At 37.2% G+C, this 20,259-nt stretch overlaps 1 protein-coding gene across 32 annotated transcripts in view; it reads right to left on the bottom strand.

Annotated features, from left to right (window-relative positions):
* Positions 1-20,259, bottom strand: part of LOC150099090 (uncharacterized) — a 479,515-nt gene that overhangs the window by 404,580 nt on the left and 54,676 nt on the right. For all 32 annotated transcript variants that reach the window (XM_090405399.1, XM_090405406.1, XM_090405404.1 and 29 more), the window contains exon 2: positions 791-1,692. In XM_090405399.1, coding sequence (XP_090261525.1) covers positions 791-1,645 — 855 coding nt within the window. In that variant the 5' untranslated portion in view covers positions 1,646-1,692. The remainder of the gene's footprint in view (positions 1-790; positions 1,693-20,259) is intronic.

The following is a 20,259-nucleotide window of genomic DNA, read 5'->3' on the forward strand; positions in this document are numbered from 1 at the left end:
GTACTGGTGGTGCCATCACCTAGACTTTGCACAGAGTTGATGTGAATTCCTCCCTAGGTTACAAATTTTTGTGCAACACATTCACAACTTTTAAACCAACTTTTCACACATCAAACAGAAACAACAGTTCTAACTGAAGTTAGTTCTGATAAGAGTGCATCTTCAGAACTTTAATGAGCTCTGGGCTTAAACTGGAATTAATGAGGAAGACAAGTGGTAAAACCATATTTTTATATGGTTGGGCACTTGTCACTTTAACATGGCTTGCTACTTGAACAGAACTGCAGAGAAAGAAAGGAAGGCAGACAGACAGGGGCTGATGCAGTCGTGCCCCCCCCCCACACACACACAGGCAGCATTATGCAGTACAGATCTTTGCAACCTTTTGCATGTGGAGTTCAGAAATAAAGTAAAGAATGCTTTAGAAAATTGAAATACAAGAGATATTTGAATAAGATCTAGCAAGTAACAGATTAATTTGGAAAAACATTTCAAAAGTTGCCACAAAATCTTAACTTTTGCAGGAATGTCTATGCCATATGATAAAACTGACTTTTTTTTTTTTAATTTTCATCAACATTTACTGATTAGAATAGGCATGTATGCAGAGAAACACATAAGTGGAGAATATTAAAAAATACCAGCATTCTTTCATCTAAACTATTATCATTTGTAAAATACTTAATTTCAAAATGAACATAAACTATTTAATAACAGCTTTCAAATTAAATTATCTAAACTGTTAGTTTTTCTACTAAAGGGTTTTATCTATTTAATAAAAATTACTTACATTATCAGTCGTAAGTGTCTGTTCCATTAATTTTGATGGTTCTACTTCAAATTCTCCTTCATCACCAGACTGTGGCTCTTCTGTGACATGGGCATCTTGGGAAGAATGAGCGGATGGCAATGAAAGTGACTTAAGTGGTACAAGAGCATTATGAACAGGAGTTGTGTGCAACGGTTGATGGACAGTAACCTGAGGTTGTGAAGTGGCAGGTAAAGAAATCCTTTGTCTTGCTTCATTAGATATTTCAGTTGAATCACTAACAACTTCCTCAACATCTGGTGATTCTGGTTCTTTTATTTTTGATGAAATTTGATCTTCAGTGTCACTACGATTGGAGTCACTTAATGAACGTTTTCTTGGTCTCCCCCGCTTTCGTCTACTTAATGGTGGCGTTTCTGACCTCTGCTGTTGACTTGACCCTGAAGAAGGTAAGGCTGAGGGTGCAATTGTCTGTTGAACGATTTCTTGCTGAATAATACCAGATCCCTGCCGATTTTCACCAGTAACTTCTGCAAGACCTTTCACTTTAAGTGTCTCAGCAGTTTTCAAAAGTGCTGATAACTGATCATGGGATACGTTGACTTCACCACGATACATAAAATCTATAATTGCTTTTAAATCTGTATATCGCATATCTTTCATAATTACAATAGGATGTTTACATGGATTTTCAAGAAATAAACTCTGAAAAAATGGACTGCATGCTGATAGCACCATTTTATGAGCTTTTAAACTTAGCCCTTCGCATGCCAAAGTTACATCAACAAGTGCTTCACTAGATAGCAATTGTTCAAACACAGTTAACATATTGGAATGATGATTGTTCCATTTCAGACAAAACTGTTGTGTTCCCATTTTAAATAGCTTCTTCTGATGACTAGGTTAACAAATATGAAGGGTACCTAGGACAGATTAATTCATGATCAATTATTACACAAATATTCAGCATAAGTGCTATTTAATGTTTAGATGGTAAGCATGTGTTACTGTAAAAATATAGCGCATTCTTATTGTCAGTTCATGCACCATACAGTAATTTATTCTCAGCTAAATAGATATCAAAAATTTTCACTCAGTTGCAAAAATAATAATTTACTCCAATGGATGAAATGTATCCACCTTAACCCTTAATAACAAATTGCACATAATAGAAGGGTACTTAAAAAATATAAAATAAAGTGTCAAAAGCATTCTTATGTGAAGTCTTTATTCAGATGTGTGTGCGTATGTATGTAGAAGAACTGGTATGAGCCACACACACGTGTGTGTGTGTGTGTGGATGGGTAACTTCAATACGTATCAATGTTTCACAAAGCAGGTAAACATGTTTATGCATGTCTGGAAAGGCAGAAATCAACATAAAGCATCTTTAACCAGAAAATAACCCAGTGTTAACAGCATATTACTGTAAATTGCTCTGACTGCCAAAGTTCCTTGAGAGGTCCCAAGAAACGATCACGTTTCAAGATCAGATCAATGCAACAGAGCCAAGGACTCACAACCTGGAGTACTGTAACCACTTGCTGCTTGTCATGAATGTATATCTTGCCATTAGCAATACATTACACAAAATTTTCCTGTTTCTATGATAACAATAGCCCAATGCACTTCTTGTGACATACAATGAATTACCGCTAGTGGAATTATGCATAAATAAATCATGGTGCACTGCACATTTCTATTTATTTCTATATTTCCAAACATCTTATACTGGTTGTGCAAAGCCATTTGTGGCTGCATGAGAAGCAATGCAAATACCCTCAACCTAACCCCATAAATTATATGTTTTTACATGATGGGATCCACTTACCTTATTTTTCAAAACACGATGTTCATTAAGGAAAATTTTAATTATATTTTTTCATTTTAAAATAATACTGAAAAGGATTATTAGATAGACACCACTTCTCAGCGCTCTGCTAGAGGAAACTTCATCAATGGGCCCGCTACCCATTTGGGGAGGTGTTTAGGGGCAGCGCAAAGAAATGGTTCTGCAAAAGGACGGAAATGGCAACGACAACGGCACCGGACTATGGCTTTAGGCAAATGGAACATCTTCTCTCTGACAGGGAAGGAGTTGGAACTGGTTGAGGAAGCCAAGCGCTACCGGCTAGACTTAGTTGGGCTTTCTTCAACCAAGAGGACAGGCTCTGGAACTGTTGACCTGGATAAGGGGTGGAAGCTCTAATCTGGTGTGAGCCCAACAATGTCTGCTCAGGCAGGTGTGGGGATACTCACAAACCCCCAGCTGTCAGACTGTGTTGCTGAGTGGATTCCATTGGGGGGACGGGTATGTGTATTAAGGCTTCAGAATGAAAAACCATGATTTGGCTGTGGTGCAAGCCTATGCACCTAATCTGGAGTCAGAATACTCTGCCTTCCTAGAGGAAGTGGATGCTGCTTTTGACAGGGTGGCAGACATGGAATCAGTCCTGCTAATGGTGACTTCAATGCACATGTTGGAACAGATGACCAGACATGGAGGGGTGTGGTTGGGAGGAACGGTGCCCCTGACCTTAACGCAAATGGGTTGAAATTATTGGACTTCTGCTGTACTAACAGCTTGTCCATAATGAATACCTTCTTCCAGCACCGAGAAGTCCATAAGTATACCTGGTACAGGGATACACTAGAACAAAGGTCTCTGATTGACTTCTTTATAGTCTCAGCAGACCTATTTTCCTCAGTGTTGGACATTCGTGTGAGAAGAGGGGCAGAATTGTCAACTGACCACCACCTTGTTGTGTGCACTCTACGGCTTCAGAAACCAGATGCTACCATCAACGCTGGTAGGCCTAAGCAGCTATACTGCATGAAATGGGAGACATTGGAAAATGAGGCTGTGAGGAAGAATTTTGCAGATGACATTTCCTCCAGGTTCAAAGAGATTCCCAAACATACTGCAGATGTTGAGGAGGAATAGAAGCTGTTCAGAACAGCTGTCACTGCCTCTGCACTCTCATGGTGTGGCAGAAAGCGGCTCGGCGTATCAACGGGCAGTGAGAAAAGGACACCTTGGTGGAACCAAGAAGTCCAAAAAACTGTCCGGGCAAAAAAGGAGTCCTACCTAACATGGCTTAGGATCAGGTCACCCGAATGCGAATGCGTTTGCGGTATGCTGAGGCACGAAAAGCTGCTGCTGAGGCAGTAAAGATAGCAAAGCAGAAGGCCTGGGAATCCTTTGGAGAAAGATTAGATTCATCCTATGCAAATGCAAACAAAGAATTCTGGCAGACCATCCGCCACCTTCGAGGGAGGAAATCGTGCACAGCAAGGGTAATTAAGGCCTCTGATGGTGCACTTTTAACAACCGAGAAGGATATCCTCCACAGATGGAGGGAATACTTTGAGAGCCTTCTTAACCCGGGTGGCCCAGCAGTTATGGACATCCGAGAGGTGCAGATCGGGGCAATGACTAGTCTCACAGCAGAAGAGGTCCATTTAGCAATAAAATCGGGCAAGACTGCTGGCGATGATGAAATTTGGCCCGAAATGCTAAAAGCCTTAAATCGAGATGGTGTTCTCTGGCTGACTCGAGTGTGTCAGGCTGCCTTGATATCTGGGCGAGCACCAAAGCAATGGCAGACAGGCATAATAATACCAGTCTTTAAGAAGGGAGACCAGAAGGATTGCAGTAACTATCGTGGCATCTCTCTGCACAGCCTGCCAGGGAAAGTGTATGCTAAGTGCTTGGAAAGACGGTGCAGGAGCATAGTTGAGTCAAAGTTCCAGGAAGAACAATGTGGCTTTCGTCCTGGTAGAAGCACAACTGACCAAATCTTCACTTTAAGGCAAGTCTTTGAGAAATCTTGGGAATATGCCAAGAATGTCTACACGTTTTGTGGACTTGGGGAAGGCATATATGACTGGGTTCCTCGGGATAAGCTTTGGCAAGTAGTACAGGAGTATGGAGTGGATGGTCAACTATTACATGCCATCAAGTCCCTGTATGAATGCCCAGAGTTTTGTGTCAGGGTAAACAGCACAAAGTCTGAACCTTTCACAGTCTCCATTGGCCTCTGCCAAGGGTGTGTTCTGTCACCCCTCCTTTTCATAATATTTATGGACTGGACTGATAGGCACAGCCGAGGCAGTGAGTGTGTCAGAATTGGAAAATGTAGCGTTGGACATCTGCTTTTTGCAGATGACCTAGTTCTGCTTAGCTCTTCCACAGATGACCTAGTTCTGCTTAGCTCTTCCACAGATGACCTCCAGCAGACCCTGGATAGGTTTGTAGCTGTTTGTGCAGACGCCGGAATGAAGATCAGTGTGGCCAAAACTGAAACATTTGTGGTCTCAAGACAACCATCCCAATGCACTCTAAATGTAAGTGGAGTTCCAATGAGACAGGTGGATACCTTGGGTTCATATTCACGAATGATGGAAAATGGGACGTAGAGCTAGATACTCGAATTGGCTTAGCAAGCTCAATATTGCAGGAGCTTGGCCGTTCAGTAGTATTGAAGCGGGAGTTAAGCCAGAAGGCAAAGCTGGCTGTCTTAAATACAGTCTATGTCCCCATCCTCACCTATGGTCATGAGAGTTGGGTAATGACCGAAACAATGCAGACACGAATCCAAGCGGCTGAAATGAGGTTCCTTCAATGGGTTGTGGGGCTGACAAAACTCGACAGAGTCAGAAGCTCTGCAATTCGGGAAACCCTCAATACTCGACCGCTGCTTCTCCGTGTTGAGAGATTACAGTTACGCTGGTACGGGCACCTGGTCAGAATGCCACACGAGAGGCTCCCTGCAGGCCCTCTTTGCCAAGCCAGAGGGTGGGAGGCTAAGGACTCGCTGGATAGATTGTATCGAAAACCTTGGGTGGGCACGTTTGGGAATCCCACCAGAACAACTGAACTTGGTGGCAGAGGATCGTGACCATTGGGAGTTCCTCTTGCAGCTTTTGCCCCCACAACCCAATTAGGAAGAGTGGGCCTTGAAGATGTATATATGTATGTACTGAAAAGGATGAAAAAAATTAAAAATTTTCTTCTCACAAATAAGCATGAATAACTAACTGCTGTTTGTGTTGTCATTGGCCAGTTTTTGAAGGATATTAAATTTCTGTACATTGAGTGTTCAGGACTAAAAAAAAAACACTTCAGTAAGCAACCTTGACAATTCACTTCTATTCCTAATAGGTAAAAAATAAATAAAAATACCAAACTGTTCCTCATACTGCTCACAGGATAGATAGTGGTTGGTTGTTTAGTGCTCCTGTAAAGTTGGTAATTTTTGTCTGTTTTTATTAATGTTTTCCCTTAGAAAATTAACATTTTGTAGTATAGTAGTGTACATTTTAGTGTTTTATAGTGTATTTAATATTTTATCATACATTTTTCTTAAGATATTTTAATATTTAGTATACTTTTAAAATGGCACCAAAAAAGGAAAGAAAGGTAATACTAAAAAAAGCGCCGCAGGCGAGAACAAGAAGGTTAGCCCCTGCCAACGAGGAGGTTAACGAAAATGAATTAACCGCCAAAATAGCAAAGCTGAAGCAGATCATCAGAGACATTGCGTGAATTGCAAAAAGTTGAGAGACATTCAAATGAGCATAGGGAGAAAAAAGAAACATTAACAGGAAAATAAGAAACAACAAAGCAAGGAAACAGGTAAGTCAGGAAATAATGGAAATCAGGTAAGTGACGTTGTTAATAAAAAGAAAGAAGTTATTTGGTGCGGTGACTTTATAATAAAACCTGCTATAGATGAGCGAGTTACAACATTGAGTTTTCCTGGAGCGAAAATTAAAAATATAATGCAAATAATTCAGAAACAGAAAAGAAAAGTAAATGAAATCATAGCTGTAGTAGGTATGAACTATTTAACTGGCGATAAGTTCAGTATGAGAGAGAGGACATGAAAGGGTTGTTGGAAGAGGCGAGAGTGAAGAGTGAGAAAGAGAAAATCGTTAGTATTTTACCTCGCTATGATAAAAATGAATTACAAAGAAGAGCTATGATGGCAAATGATTCGATGCATAGGCTATGTAGAAGGAATGGATGCAAGCTTATGGTGTGGAGTGAGTTTGAAGGAAGATTGGATTTGTATAAGAGGGATGGCCTACACTTGAATGAGTTTAGTATCAGGAGTCTAGAAAAACTAATAACTGGTATGAGACCTAACACAGAAAGTCAGGGAAACTAAATTATAAAGGGAGGAATGGTGTGAGTGTAAAAGCGACAATGGTGTATAACAGTGTTAATGACGGGAATGGGCTTTGTTCATGGAAATGTTGACGAGGCGAGAACGATTTCGGGTTTGTGTTCATTTGGTTCAGACCCATCATATGTGTGCAAAGATGTCTACACGTGTAAGGCATTAGAGAAGAAAAGAGATCTACAAGTTGCCAAACAGTGTCAGACAGACTGCAAACAAGCGTATACAAAAGAACATGCATGTAGATTATTATGTCTGTACACGAATGCTAGGAGTATCAGAAACAAAGGGGTGGAGTTTGTTGCCTTAGTAAATACGTTGCAACCTCAGATTGTAGGAATTAGTGAGACCTGGATATCAGAATCAGACCTACTAACTGGTATCAAGTATCATGGGTACAGTATTTTTAGGAAGGATAGAGTGGATAGGAGAGGAGAGGGCTTGCTGCTAATGATACTGGATGACTTAAACCCAGTTAGAGTTGAGACCTATGATTGTAGTAGTACTACTAGCAATATTTCATGTGGCAGTGAATATGAAACCACCTGGTGTGAGGTGGAATCTAACAAGACAAATTACATAGTTTGTTAGAGACCTGGTGGATCGGTTGCTGGTGATGAAGAAATGCATCACCAAATAGAAAAAGTGAGTGTGAAAAGAATAATCATAATGGGAGACTTTAATTATCCAATTATTGATTGGGTAGCAGTAGAATTGCATGAAAAGAATTAAAATGCCCTTATTGAGCTGTTGCAGGACAACTTCCTCAAGCAGCATGTGACAGAAGGAACAAGGTCAAAGAGTGAGATTTGATTATAGTGTCGGAGGGCATTTCAGTTAAAGACGCAACTATTCTGCCTCCAGTTGGTGACAGTGATCGTGCGGTACTCACTTGGAAAGTGACTAATTTTATGAATGTTCCATTCAGAAAAGGTTACATGCTGAACTACAAAGCAGGAAATTATGACCAACTGAGGAGTATACCGAGTTCAGTGGAATGGGACCAGTTGCTGGATGGAACGAATATCGGCAGTGTATGGGAAGCATTTAAACAATACTTAAATGATGTGATATCAGAATGTGTCCCGAGAGTTTGAAGAATAAATAGAGTGGGAGTCAAATGGATGTGTAATCTTATTAAGCAAGAGATTAGTAAGAAAAGGACGATGTGGAAGGAATACCGCTTGCATAAGGATGACGTCCGTTATGAACATTATAAGCAGCAGGCTAGAATAGTCACAACTGTTGTACGGAAAGCAGTCTGATTATGAAAAGAAACTGGCTCTGCATGCTAAAGACAACCCCCAAGAATTAAATATCTATTTAATTTCATATTCATTCTTTCTTTTACTTCAGTATCTATCTATATACTGAAGTAAAAGAAAGAATGAATATGAAAGAATAACTCTTCTAAATCCAGATGGTGTGAGGGTTACAGATGCAGAAGTGGTTGTTCAGTTAATGAGTGGCCATTTTATTAAAAGCTATAGTTCGCCCACCGATTTGAGGTCCCTCGACACTTCTGCGCATCTCAGAAAAAGAAGAATCCATTCCGATAATAGGGTAATCAGTCCGTATAGTGGGATGAGTTGCTTATTATTACCGGTCGGAAAATTAACTTCTCTTTTATGATTATTGTAGTTAACTATGTTGCTTGTATAACAGTTGGAAAATTTTACCTATAAAGCACGTGATTTCGCGTGTTGGCGACCAATTCGGACGTCCTTCATTTTTTTCTTCCCTTCAGCATGAATCGACTATTCTCGGAAAGACGCGAAGCAGGGACCTGGAAACGGTGGGCAAACTATATCAACTTGGTGTATGTGACATTGAGCTCATTGCTACCTCTTCACTGGATGAAGAAACTCAGGTGTATGAGGACAAGGTATTAGAGCTGTTGCACAAACTGAATAAGAATTCAGAAATAGGAACTGATGAAATATCAGTACATGTGCTAAAAGAGATTTCAGCTGAACTGGCCATTCCTTCGACCATGATGTTTAATATGAGTCTCAGAACAGAGAAGATGCTGCAGGAATGGAAGGAATGTACAGTAATGCCATTGCACAAGGGTGTGCAAAGACCGAAATATCCAACTATTGACCAATTAGCATCTCAAGAGCTAAGATTTTGGAAAAATTGGTTAGGACCAGTATTCAGAAATAGGTTGACAGTGAATCTCTACTTTGCAATGAACAACATAGGTTTATTAAGAGAAGGTCATGTTTTAGCAACTTGCTCACATTCTACAACAATGTTACCATTAAACTACATAGGGGGAATGGATACACCATGATAATTTTGGATTTTGCTAAGGCTTTTGACAGAATACAGCATGGCAGACTGCTGCATAAATTGGAGAAAACGGGTTTAGGTTATACTATTAGCATGGATAAGAGGATAGCTGACTGACAGATATCAAAAAGTGGTATACGGGGGATCCGAGTCTGCAAGGTTTAAGGTAACAAGTGGTGTATCACAAGGATCAGTGCTTGGTCCACTGTTATTCAATCTGTACATTAATGATATTGGGAAGGATTTGACAAGCGACATACAGTTATTTGCTGATGATGCAAAGATAGGTAAGGTAATCAGGAATGCTGCTAATATGCAGTCTTTGCAGAATGATTTGAATAGGATGGAATTGTGGGCATGGGAAAATGAGTTTCAGTAAATGTAGTCGTTCACTTCGGCATGATTAGTTATCCAATGTCGTATTATATTGGTGAGATTAAGCTAGAAGAAACTGATCAGGCTAGGGGATCTTGGAGTGTTAGTAGATAGCAAGTTGAAATTCAGGGGCCATGCTGCAAAGATTGCAAATACAACTCAATATAATTGTAATGCTGAAATGAACTTTCACATGTAAAGATAAGGATGTCATTTTTCCTATTCACAAGGCAAAATGACAAGGCCTCACTTGGACTATTGTGCGCAGATCTGGTCTTCGTTGTGATTCTGATATATTGGAGAGAGTACAAAAGAGGGTTAAAAATGATATCAGGATTGTGGAATATTGATTATGAAGACAGATTGAGAATTTGTAGACTGCAGACACTAGCAAACAGGAGAAAGAGGGATGATATAATTAAGAATTACAAACTTCTGAAAGGGTCATACAAGATTTCAATTTATGGAGGGTGGGGAAAGGACGAGAGAACATCCTTGGAAGTTGAGAATGAAGGCTGCCAAGAAGCGTGTGAGGGCTAGATTTTTCTCTCAGAGGGTGGTGCGTGATTGGAATGGATTGCCTTTGGATGTTGTGAGGACAAGCAGTGTGAATGAGTTCAAGAATAAGTATGATAGCTGGTGTGTGTAGTATGTGGCCTCCCTCCATGAGTCTCTGACTCCCTCGAGGTTTCTCTTAATAATAATAATAATAATAATAATAATAATATTGTTAGTGTAATGAGATATAGACGGTGCTAAAGCACCGTAACGATAACCTTTCTTTCTTCCAGAAAATATGTGCATTAAAATAAAGACCGTTAATTATAACCGTGATTAGAATGGATTGCCTTTGGATGTTGTGAGGACAAGCAGTGTGAATGAGTTCAAGATTAAGTATGATAGCTGGTGTGTGTAGTATGTGGCCTCCCTCCATGAGTCTCTGACTCCCTGGAGGTTTCTCTTAATAATAATAATAATAATAATAATGTTGTTAGTGTAATGAGATATAGATGGTGCTAAAGCACCGTAACGATAACCTTTCTTTCTTCCAGAAAATATGTGCATTAAAATAAAGACCGTTAATTATACTTGAAATAAATCTGAAAAATTTTAACTAAAAAGTAACGTGTGAAATTATTTTTTTCTGGAACTCTCAAAACTTTCAACGCAAGTGTCCATTGTATTGTAATAAGAATATGTAATTATAACAAAAATTCTACGTTTCATACAGCAGGTGTCTTGCTTATTGATATTTACATTACCATAAAGAGCAATAAATATGAGATCATAAGCGAACCTGCAGTTGAAATGACAAAGATCTTTGTGCGAAATATTACCAAAACAATTCAAATATATGTGTGTACAATTTTAAAGGATAAAGAAATACATTTGAAGGAAGTTAAAAATCTGCTTGATTTTAAAGGCTATGTTTTCATTTCTTTCAATAAATAAATTAATATTGCTTAAGCATAAACCATTGTTTTGTTGACTTTTATTTAACAGTACTATAGTCAATTTCATTGTTGAGAATGTAACCTGCTTTTAACATTACATCTATGATAAATAAATTTTCGTTTCACAAGTGTGCACTTAGAAGAAAATTAACTAGTAAAAGCGAGAACTATAGTTCGACCACAGATGAGAGAGAACCCTTGACACTTCTACACATGGCAGAAGGTGAATCCATTCCAACAATAAGATAATCAATCTGTTTATTGAGATGAGTGTTTATTATTTCACGTTGGAACATATGCTTCCTTTAATGAACACTAGTTTTTTTAAGTGGTAACTGTTTTGCTTGTGTAACAGTTGGAAAATTTTATATAAAAAGCATGTGATTTCACGTTGGTGATGAATCCCTTATTCTTTTCTCCCCTTCAACATGAACCGACTCTTCTCAGACTCTGCCAGCTACGGCTTTCTCAACTGCAGGCACACTATACCTGTATTTAAGGTTTCTAGATCTGGGAAAGACATATGACAAGGTATCAAGAGAAAAGCTGTTCAAAGCGCTATGGATTTTATGTTATAAAGGAGACATTTCATTGAGCAATATATATTTGAGCTGTAAGTCAGTAGTCAAAATTGAAGGAGAAATGGGTACACATTATCTCTACTGTTATCGCCTATATGGATCACGTTACAGAGGAACTTTGTGTAAAGTTCTGAGTTGAATATTTCCAAACAGGCAGAAAGGCTTATGTGTTGGCAGTTCATTTTGAATTTAACTGCTTTAACTCACAACAAAGTTCATCGCAAAGAGGGTTGATAGCTCTATTTATTTCTTTATTTTTGACAGTTCCACACAAGTAATACTAATTTGTTCACACAGCAGTGCTGGACTCGCCCTGTAAATACGTTAACATTGGCAGAATGAAACTCAATTTTAATTATGACACAGCTTGGGATGGTATTAGTATCTCAGAATCTTTTTAAGAAAGCTAACTTGTTTAGCTGCTGTGCCAATTTCAATCTTTATTACCTCTAAGAATATATAAAGTGTCCTATACTTGTGACCTGTGTACAGACAGGAACATAAGTTGACATCTGTCACAGAGAACATAAAAAATACACCTGGCACCATCATTATAGCAAGTCTTCATGCCCAACAATATCAGATACAGACAAAACTGCCACACAGAAATCATTATAAATCGAGATTATTTCTGAAATTACCAGCAGCTATAAAACATTCCGCAAACTTTAACTAGTATGTCTGTATCAATTTACCAAAATCAGGAGATGGCTATTTTAAGATCAAATTAAATTTAAATTAAATTTGGTATGAAATCAACAATAAAAAGAACATATGAAGAAATTAGCCAAAACACTAAACTAGCAGTATACAGTGTTCAAACAAGTTTTAAGTTAAGGATATCAGAGTTGGGTTGGAAATAAATCACTTAAAGATTAGAGACCATAGATATGCCAGTTCTGAGATTAGGGGCCTGAACAGGTGGCATCAATGACAAAATCACATTTAAAACAAAGACATTAGGAAGGAACTTGACATCAGTTGCATTCAAGAATGTGTGAGCAGGACTAACTTAAGGTGATATGGTCACTTAAATAGAATGGAGAAAAGAAAGGTTAACAAAGCAGGTGCTTGATGCCAAGATGGCAGGAAAAAGACCCACAGGAAGATCAAGGTCTATGGATTGATTCAGTAGACTATTTTAGAAGAACAAAATGTTAAATACAACAATACAAATGCTGACAAGTATGACTAATTTGGAGGAAAACTGTTGATAGGAGATTAATAATAATGTAAACTTAATCATGTAGTGTTGTTATAGTAGTTTGAATGGTTTAAGGGCAGATGGTCCAAGATTTTTTGTCCTTTTTATAAGTTTGTCCAAGGGAACACTCGTCCAGTTGGACATTTCGTCCAATCTCAATTTGTCCCATCGATGTCAACTGACATCGTTGGACCATAAACTAACTAACTTAACCTAACGTGTGAGGGTGGACCATGCATATTGTCTTGCGTCCTTCTCTTTTGTGTCAACTGACTAACCTACTACTGTGCCGACTAACCTAACGTGTGAGGTTGGAGCATCAACTAACCAACCTAGAATTGGACAAATAAGACTGGATGAAATGTCCTACTGGACGAGAAAAGTAATGGACAAAATTTTGAAGCCGCCTGAACACCCCTTGAGGATACATATCAAGAAAATGATGAGAACATATGAAAATAGCAATGAATACTGAAAACATTAGCTGCATGAGCTGAAATCCTACAAGTATTTATGATCATTAGCTTTGCCTTTTTTTAAAGTTCTCCAAGCTCGTTTCCTACTCTGCTGTAAATCTTCAAAGGAACTTACCTTTTCTTCATGTCAGCACTACAATGACAACAAATTCCCCTACTTCCTCCCTACTAAAATTGTCTTATTTCTAATGACTGTGCTAGTGCCACCTCCCTCTATTTGTGTTTTATACACTGAATGTTATATTTAATTACATAAAATATCATAATTATGACAGGATGCTATAATTTGCGCAGTCTAGAAATTACCATTTGTGATGTATTGTTTTCCCACTACACAGTGAGAATACTGCTTTGTAATATTTTTATTTAGGCCAAAAATTTTTTTTTTTAATACTGATAATCAATGTTGATAAAGTAATGTATATTTATTCACATACCTTTATTTTCACTACCATTTTTGTACTACTTATAAGTGTTTTTTTTTTTTTCCCCTAATTTGATTTTATCTATAAGCACCCAGCATAACACAACTGATGTCGTTTAAGTTCCTATATCTGGGGAAAATATTCGTCATACAATTCTATAAGATGTCTAAAAAAAAAAAATCTTGCACAGTGTTCGAAAAATGAAATTTTTGAAGAAAACTGAAAGATGCACTAATTCTCAAAACTTTCAGTTTATGCTGGTATCGTTCTCTGTTGGTCTATTTTTTGTACTTATCATGTGTCACTTTTATATATACAATAACAAAATTAGCAAAAATATTGAATATTTTTAATCAGGTATTCCTTGAATTATACATGGCATAGGAAATCATTATTTATGATTTCTCATGCCATATTAAATGCAGTAATTTGGGTAAATTTATAAATTTTTATATTTCAAATGTTTTTTCAGTGCATCTTATATTACAACCATGATAAAATTATGAACTTGTTCTATTAGTTTATTATTTAAAACTATCTTGATTCTTTAAATGTTATAACTTATCTCAAGGACTAGGAGATGCTAATTATAGTTTACCTTCTGTAGTAATAATTAATATTTGATTATCAGCATATAATAAGTTAGGTGGTAAACTCATTCTTAACACTATTCCTCATGGTCATTCTATTAATATTTCGCTCACCAATATGCAAGTGAATATCCCTTAACTATCTATTATGGATTTATGCCAGTTATATAGTGTTATTTTCATATGGTGACACACAATACAGTATTACATATCACTTTTATTAACTGTAGAAATTAACTCGCATTCCTCATTTCAGGTATATTTATGTATATGAAAGGAATTGAAAATGAACGTCTGTGATTAGTGAGAATTTTCAGTTTTCTTTCAAGGAAATAATCAGTAACTTTTCACAACGTAATACAATCCAATGAGATGATCAGGATATGCCTGCATCATTTCATCATAATTATAACAGTACTCAGTGGTAGTCTCTTATAATTTGATTGCCAATACCACTTAATATAAAATAGATACACAGCATATAACATGATTGAAATATGCAGAATTAGACCATTCATAGTGGATACTGAAACTTAGAGAGTTGAGAAAGACATATTTCTCCAAGAGATTTCATTATATTGATTCTAACGTAAATGTTTTTCAACTGTTTTCTGAACTTCCACCTCATATGGCCCTGCCCAAATGGCAATGCTTTGGAACCAGTAAGAATTAAGAAACTAATGTAGTTAAATGTGTTGACTTAAGGGTTTTATTTAATGGAGTTTTTTCAATGTTTGCTTATAACAGAAGAGAATAAGTTGTTCACTGTTTTCGTTAAATCAATTCAAGGCATAACTATTAATAATAAAAAAATGATCTTGTTTCACTAATATAAAATGCTTCTTTACAGATTAATAAACAATATGTGAGTAGTTAACATATTTGCTTCAACACTGGTAATTATATAGTTTTATAATTAGCCTTGGGAGAGCTGACTGCTACTGAGCACATCCCCTGGTAGCAGATAGGTGAATAACCCAAAGATAAAGAGGCTAGCAACCCTCTCAACCAAAACATTACATTATCCTATGGAAGTATGAGTTCCAGCATAGCTAGAGAACACTCTCTACAGTGAAGTGGAAGCAACTGTAGAGTATCCTTCCACAGGAAGAACAATTGTGTTGTTAACAATGGAAGGATCTGGCAGGTGGATGAATTGGCATAAACTAATCAATGGCTGACAACCCAGCCAAGCACTGGTGATTGTTACAACTGCAATATAAGACTGGCAAGCCGGTTACAGCATTCTACTAAATAGTTCCATGGATTTGGTATTAAAGCTTAATGCCAATACTACCTTGTTTGAGAGAGACCAACTTTCTGCCCAGACACACAGGAAAAAGATGAAAAATTGCTATATGGTTCTCACAAAAGACATTTTTGCATCTGAACTGTCATGATCAGTCAGGAAATAACAGCAGAAATTGATAACAGGGTGTGGGGGAGCAGGGCTAGCAACTCTCTCAACCAAAACATTATGTTATCCTATGGAAGTATGAGTTCCAGCATAGCTAGAGAACACTCTCTACATCAGAACAGTGCATAAAACTGGTTAGCTGAGACAGCTCAAAGTGGTGCTAAAACACTTTAGATGGAATGTGACCAGAATTTCAGAGATACATTGGATGGAAGAAAGTATGGTAGACCTAAATGAAGGAAGAATGTATTAATCTAGAAGAAGAGATCAGCAGCACAGAGGATTTGAAATTATAATCAGAAAACATCTCATAAATACCATCACTGATAGATCCATCTCTCCAAGAATCCTCTCCATTAAATTTAATGCAAAAAAAAAAAAAAAAAAAAAATCTTTATATTAAATTGTCCTAGTATGCACCAGACCACTTATGAAGTAGAATTTTTAAGACAACTGCAAGAAGAAACAGATGATACAAATAACAGATATATCCTGATAATCTTAGATTAATATCTAATGCAAAAGTTGGACGATTTTCAGATTCTTAAACAGATGTTATGGGAAAATTTGATAGAAGAAATCTAACAGAGAAGAAATTCTTCTAAATTTCTGTAAATGAAATAGCCTGTTTATTCCCAATACAGTGGTTTTTTTTTTGGTTTTTTTTCCCATAGCAAAACCCATAAATACACATGGACTTCAGACAATGGAGAACTACAATGGAAAAGCTCAATTCAAAATGTAAATTCCCTCAAGAAAATAAATATGGATACAGGCAATGAACTCCTTATAGCCAAAATAAATATCAAATTTGCCAAGAAAAAAACTTAGAGCAATAAGAGAAGAAGACAGAAAATTGCTGGAATCGAGGAAAAGAAGAATTGATGGACACATCAGCCAGAATTCTGGGTTGCTCCAAAAAAAAGAGTAACAACGAATCAATGACAGGAAACATTTTTGAACTAGTTGAGAAGAAGGGAAATGACAAATAAGTTATCAGTAAAAGAACACTACTGAAAACACCTCTTACAATTTACTCAATAAAGAAGACAGAAAATGCAAAGAACAGAGCTGAATGAAAATGCAAAGGATGCAAATATGCATCTTTTGCATAAGAGGGTTAAAGATAACAAGAAATTATATACTTGGTTTAATCCTTTATCCAAGTGTAAGCAAAGAAGATTGCACCTAACTATCTTCAGGACTGGGGAAAACTCGTATATTGCCTTGGTATCCCATAATGCAAAGCACATATTCTTACGGGTATGTATAATGCTATGCATTATGGGAAGGGTCACTACCCAGATCGGTTTTCGACCTTTATTGAGGTTTACTGGCTCCCACTGATGACAGAGCACTCTCTTTTCCCTGTATCAACATCATGGAAACCAGACCTGTGCACAGTAGTCTAAGTGAGGTTGCATCAAGGCTTTGTAAAGAGAAAAAAAATGACTTTGGTCCACTGTTATTCAATCTTTACATTAATGACATTAGGAAGGATTTGACAGGGCACATAACACTTTTTGCTTATGATGCAAAGATAAGCAGGAGGGCAATCAGGAATGTGGCTAATGCTCAGTACTTACAGAATGAAATTGTGGCATGTGAAAATAACTACGGTGCACAGGTCTGGTTTCCATGATGATGCTGGTACAGGGAAAAGAAGTGCAAATGAAGACTGTTAAAGATAATATCAGGATTGTGGAATATAAATCATGAAATTGGAGTGAGAATTTGTGGATTGTGGGCAATAGCAAACAAGAGAAAGAAGGATGATACGACTGAGACTTACAACATTCATTGAAGATGAGAATGAATGCATCCAAGAAACAGGTGAGAAATTTCTCTCTCGCACAGTGGTGCACAACATGCAAGATCATGTAACTGGAATAGACTGTCTTTGCAGGTGGTGTGTGTAAAGGTAGTATGAATGAATGAATTCAAAATAAGACATGATAGCCGGTACAGGAGATATGTGATATCCCTAGTGGTGGTGGGCAGTAGATAGCACTGATGTAGATGATGGTAGTTGCAGTTCACCGTAGTTGGTGGATTGAGTAGTAGAGATGGAGGGTTGTAGAGCAGGTGCCCTCTCTTGATGAGTCTTTGGTCTAAAGACTCATCGAGGAGTCTTTAGACCAAAGTTTTTACATAATTAGTATTATTATGTGACACCTCTTGGAGGTGTCAAGTAATAATACTAATTACATTACTTAAATTAAGGGGATATTAAATCCCGCATAGTTTTAAAACCGAATAAGAAACTCAAAGATCGGAATCAGAGAGTTTCTTGCCGAATATAGTAAACTATAAAGTATCGGCGACACTAGCGTGCCAATGCAAGTGATCCTAGTACGTAGTACAATACTGGGCAGCTCGTTGCAGAGGTGGAGGGAGTTCAGATCGCTATTCTTAGGTATTTTCCATAATGTAAAAACACATTTCCTAGGAAATGTATGCTGTTATTACATTATGGAGGGAGGTCACTACCCAGACCGGTTTCAGCCTTTTTTGAGGCTTCATCAGTGAGCAGCTAGACCTAATACCAAAGTGTATAGCGAAAAGAACTTATGTACTCTGCGAACGAGTTTTCCAAACAGGTGCAACCATTAAGTTACTTAAGTATAAAGAGCTAATAAGCTTCATTTCGGCAATGAAAACATTACTTAAATTAAGGGGATATTAAATCCCGCATAGTTTTAAAACCGAATAAGAAACTCAAAGATCGGAATCAGAGAGTTTCTTGCCGAATATAGTAAACTATAAAGTATCGGCGACACTAGCGTTAGCCAATGCAAGTGATCCTAGTACGTAGTACAATATAGTTTATTCGGCAAGAAACTCTCCGATTCCGATCTTTGAGTTTCTTATTCGGTTTTAAAACTATGCGGGATTTAATATCCCCTTAATTTAAGTAATGTTTTCATTGCCGAAATGAAGCTTATTAGCTCTTTATACTTAAGTATACTAATTACAGTTAATGTAATTAGAAACAACTATCGTACACAGACTGTAAATGTCTATCCTGTATTAGTGATACAATAAAACCTAGATTTTCTTCCTTCTCCAGTATTGTGTCTGATAGGGATGGAATATTTTTTATGCAATGGGAACGTTTTCATTTCAGTTTATTAAAAGAACAGATGTAATAAGTAAAAATTCATCTATTCCCGAATAAAAATGAATTCTATGTATCATAAGAAGTGAACTGTACCAATTGATCTCCAACAAAATACTAACATGTGAGATATCTATTACTGATAAAGACAGAAGAGCCACTGACCAAAAAGGGAAAAAAAAAGTTATGCAATGATCTAAGTATTTGTGAAAGGGTGGATAATTCCAATGATCAGAAAATGACTTATGTATATTACTATGTAAAAATTGTCTATTAATCATCAGTGAGTAAAATAAAATTCTTAGAAAGCCAACTGAAATATAAATAAAACATGGAAATAAAAACACATAACAAGCACGACAAATTTCCCAAGATGTTTTATTGCTCCATCAACCAACATGCATTCTTGCAATGCCTAGATGATGCACCTGATCAACATTATAATAAATTTAGTTTAATCCTTTATCCAAGCAAACAAAGTTTGAGCCTGAAAGTATCTTCAGGACTGGAGTAAGGTGGTACAACACCAGGGCACTCCTTGCAAAGGTGGAGCAAGCTACCAACACTCCTATCTCAGTATCTCCCATAATGCAAAACACATCTCCTTGTGGATGTGTCTAATGTTATGCATTAAGGGAAGGGCCACAACCCAGACTAGTTTCGACCTTTATTGAGGTCTCTTCAGTGGGAGCCAGGCCCAAGTGGAGATACCAGGCAGAAGCATTAGCAGGTCATCTCTTCCTATAGGAGTTGCCAAATGGTGTGCCACCCTTTTTTAATAAATTACTCTGGATTTAGAGAAAGATGTTGAAAGTTTATTTTTCACTTGGTTAGAGTATAATAAATTTAGTTTAATCCTTTATCCAAGTGTGAGCAAACAAAGTCAAAACTAGTCTGGGTTGTGGCCCTTCCCTTAATGCATAACATTAGACATATCCGCAAGGAGATGTGTTTTGCATTATGGGAGATACTGAGATAGGAGTGTTGGTAGCTTGCTCCACCTTTGCAAGGAGTGCCCTAGTGTTGTACCACCTTACCTCAGTCCTGAAGATACTTTCAGGCGTAAACTTTGTTTGCTCACACTTGGATAAAGGAGTAAACTAAATTTATTATACTCTAACCAAGTGAAAAATAAACTTTCTGATCAACATTAGTTCACTGCATTAGCCCCTTCTCTATAGTTATTTAATGACCTACCAAATGTATACAGCTGCAGTGGTTTATTATGAGTTATTTATAATTTGCAAAAAACACTCTCCTTGTAAGTTTTCTTTTTTTCTAAATTACCGTATATTTTCGTGTATAATGCGAACTAGAAATTTTGTTTGAAAACTAGCCCTAAAATGCCATGTCCACGTATAAAGTGATCT

This window comes from Typopeltis vanoorti, chromosome 15 (genome assembly GCF_054136105.1).
Source record: "Typopeltis vanoorti isolate ZY-2024b chromosome 15, IOZ_Tvanoo_1.0, whole genome shotgun sequence".
NCBI classification, from domain to species: domain Eukaryota; kingdom Metazoa; phylum Arthropoda; class Arachnida; order Uropygi; family Thelyphonidae; genus Typopeltis; species Typopeltis vanoorti.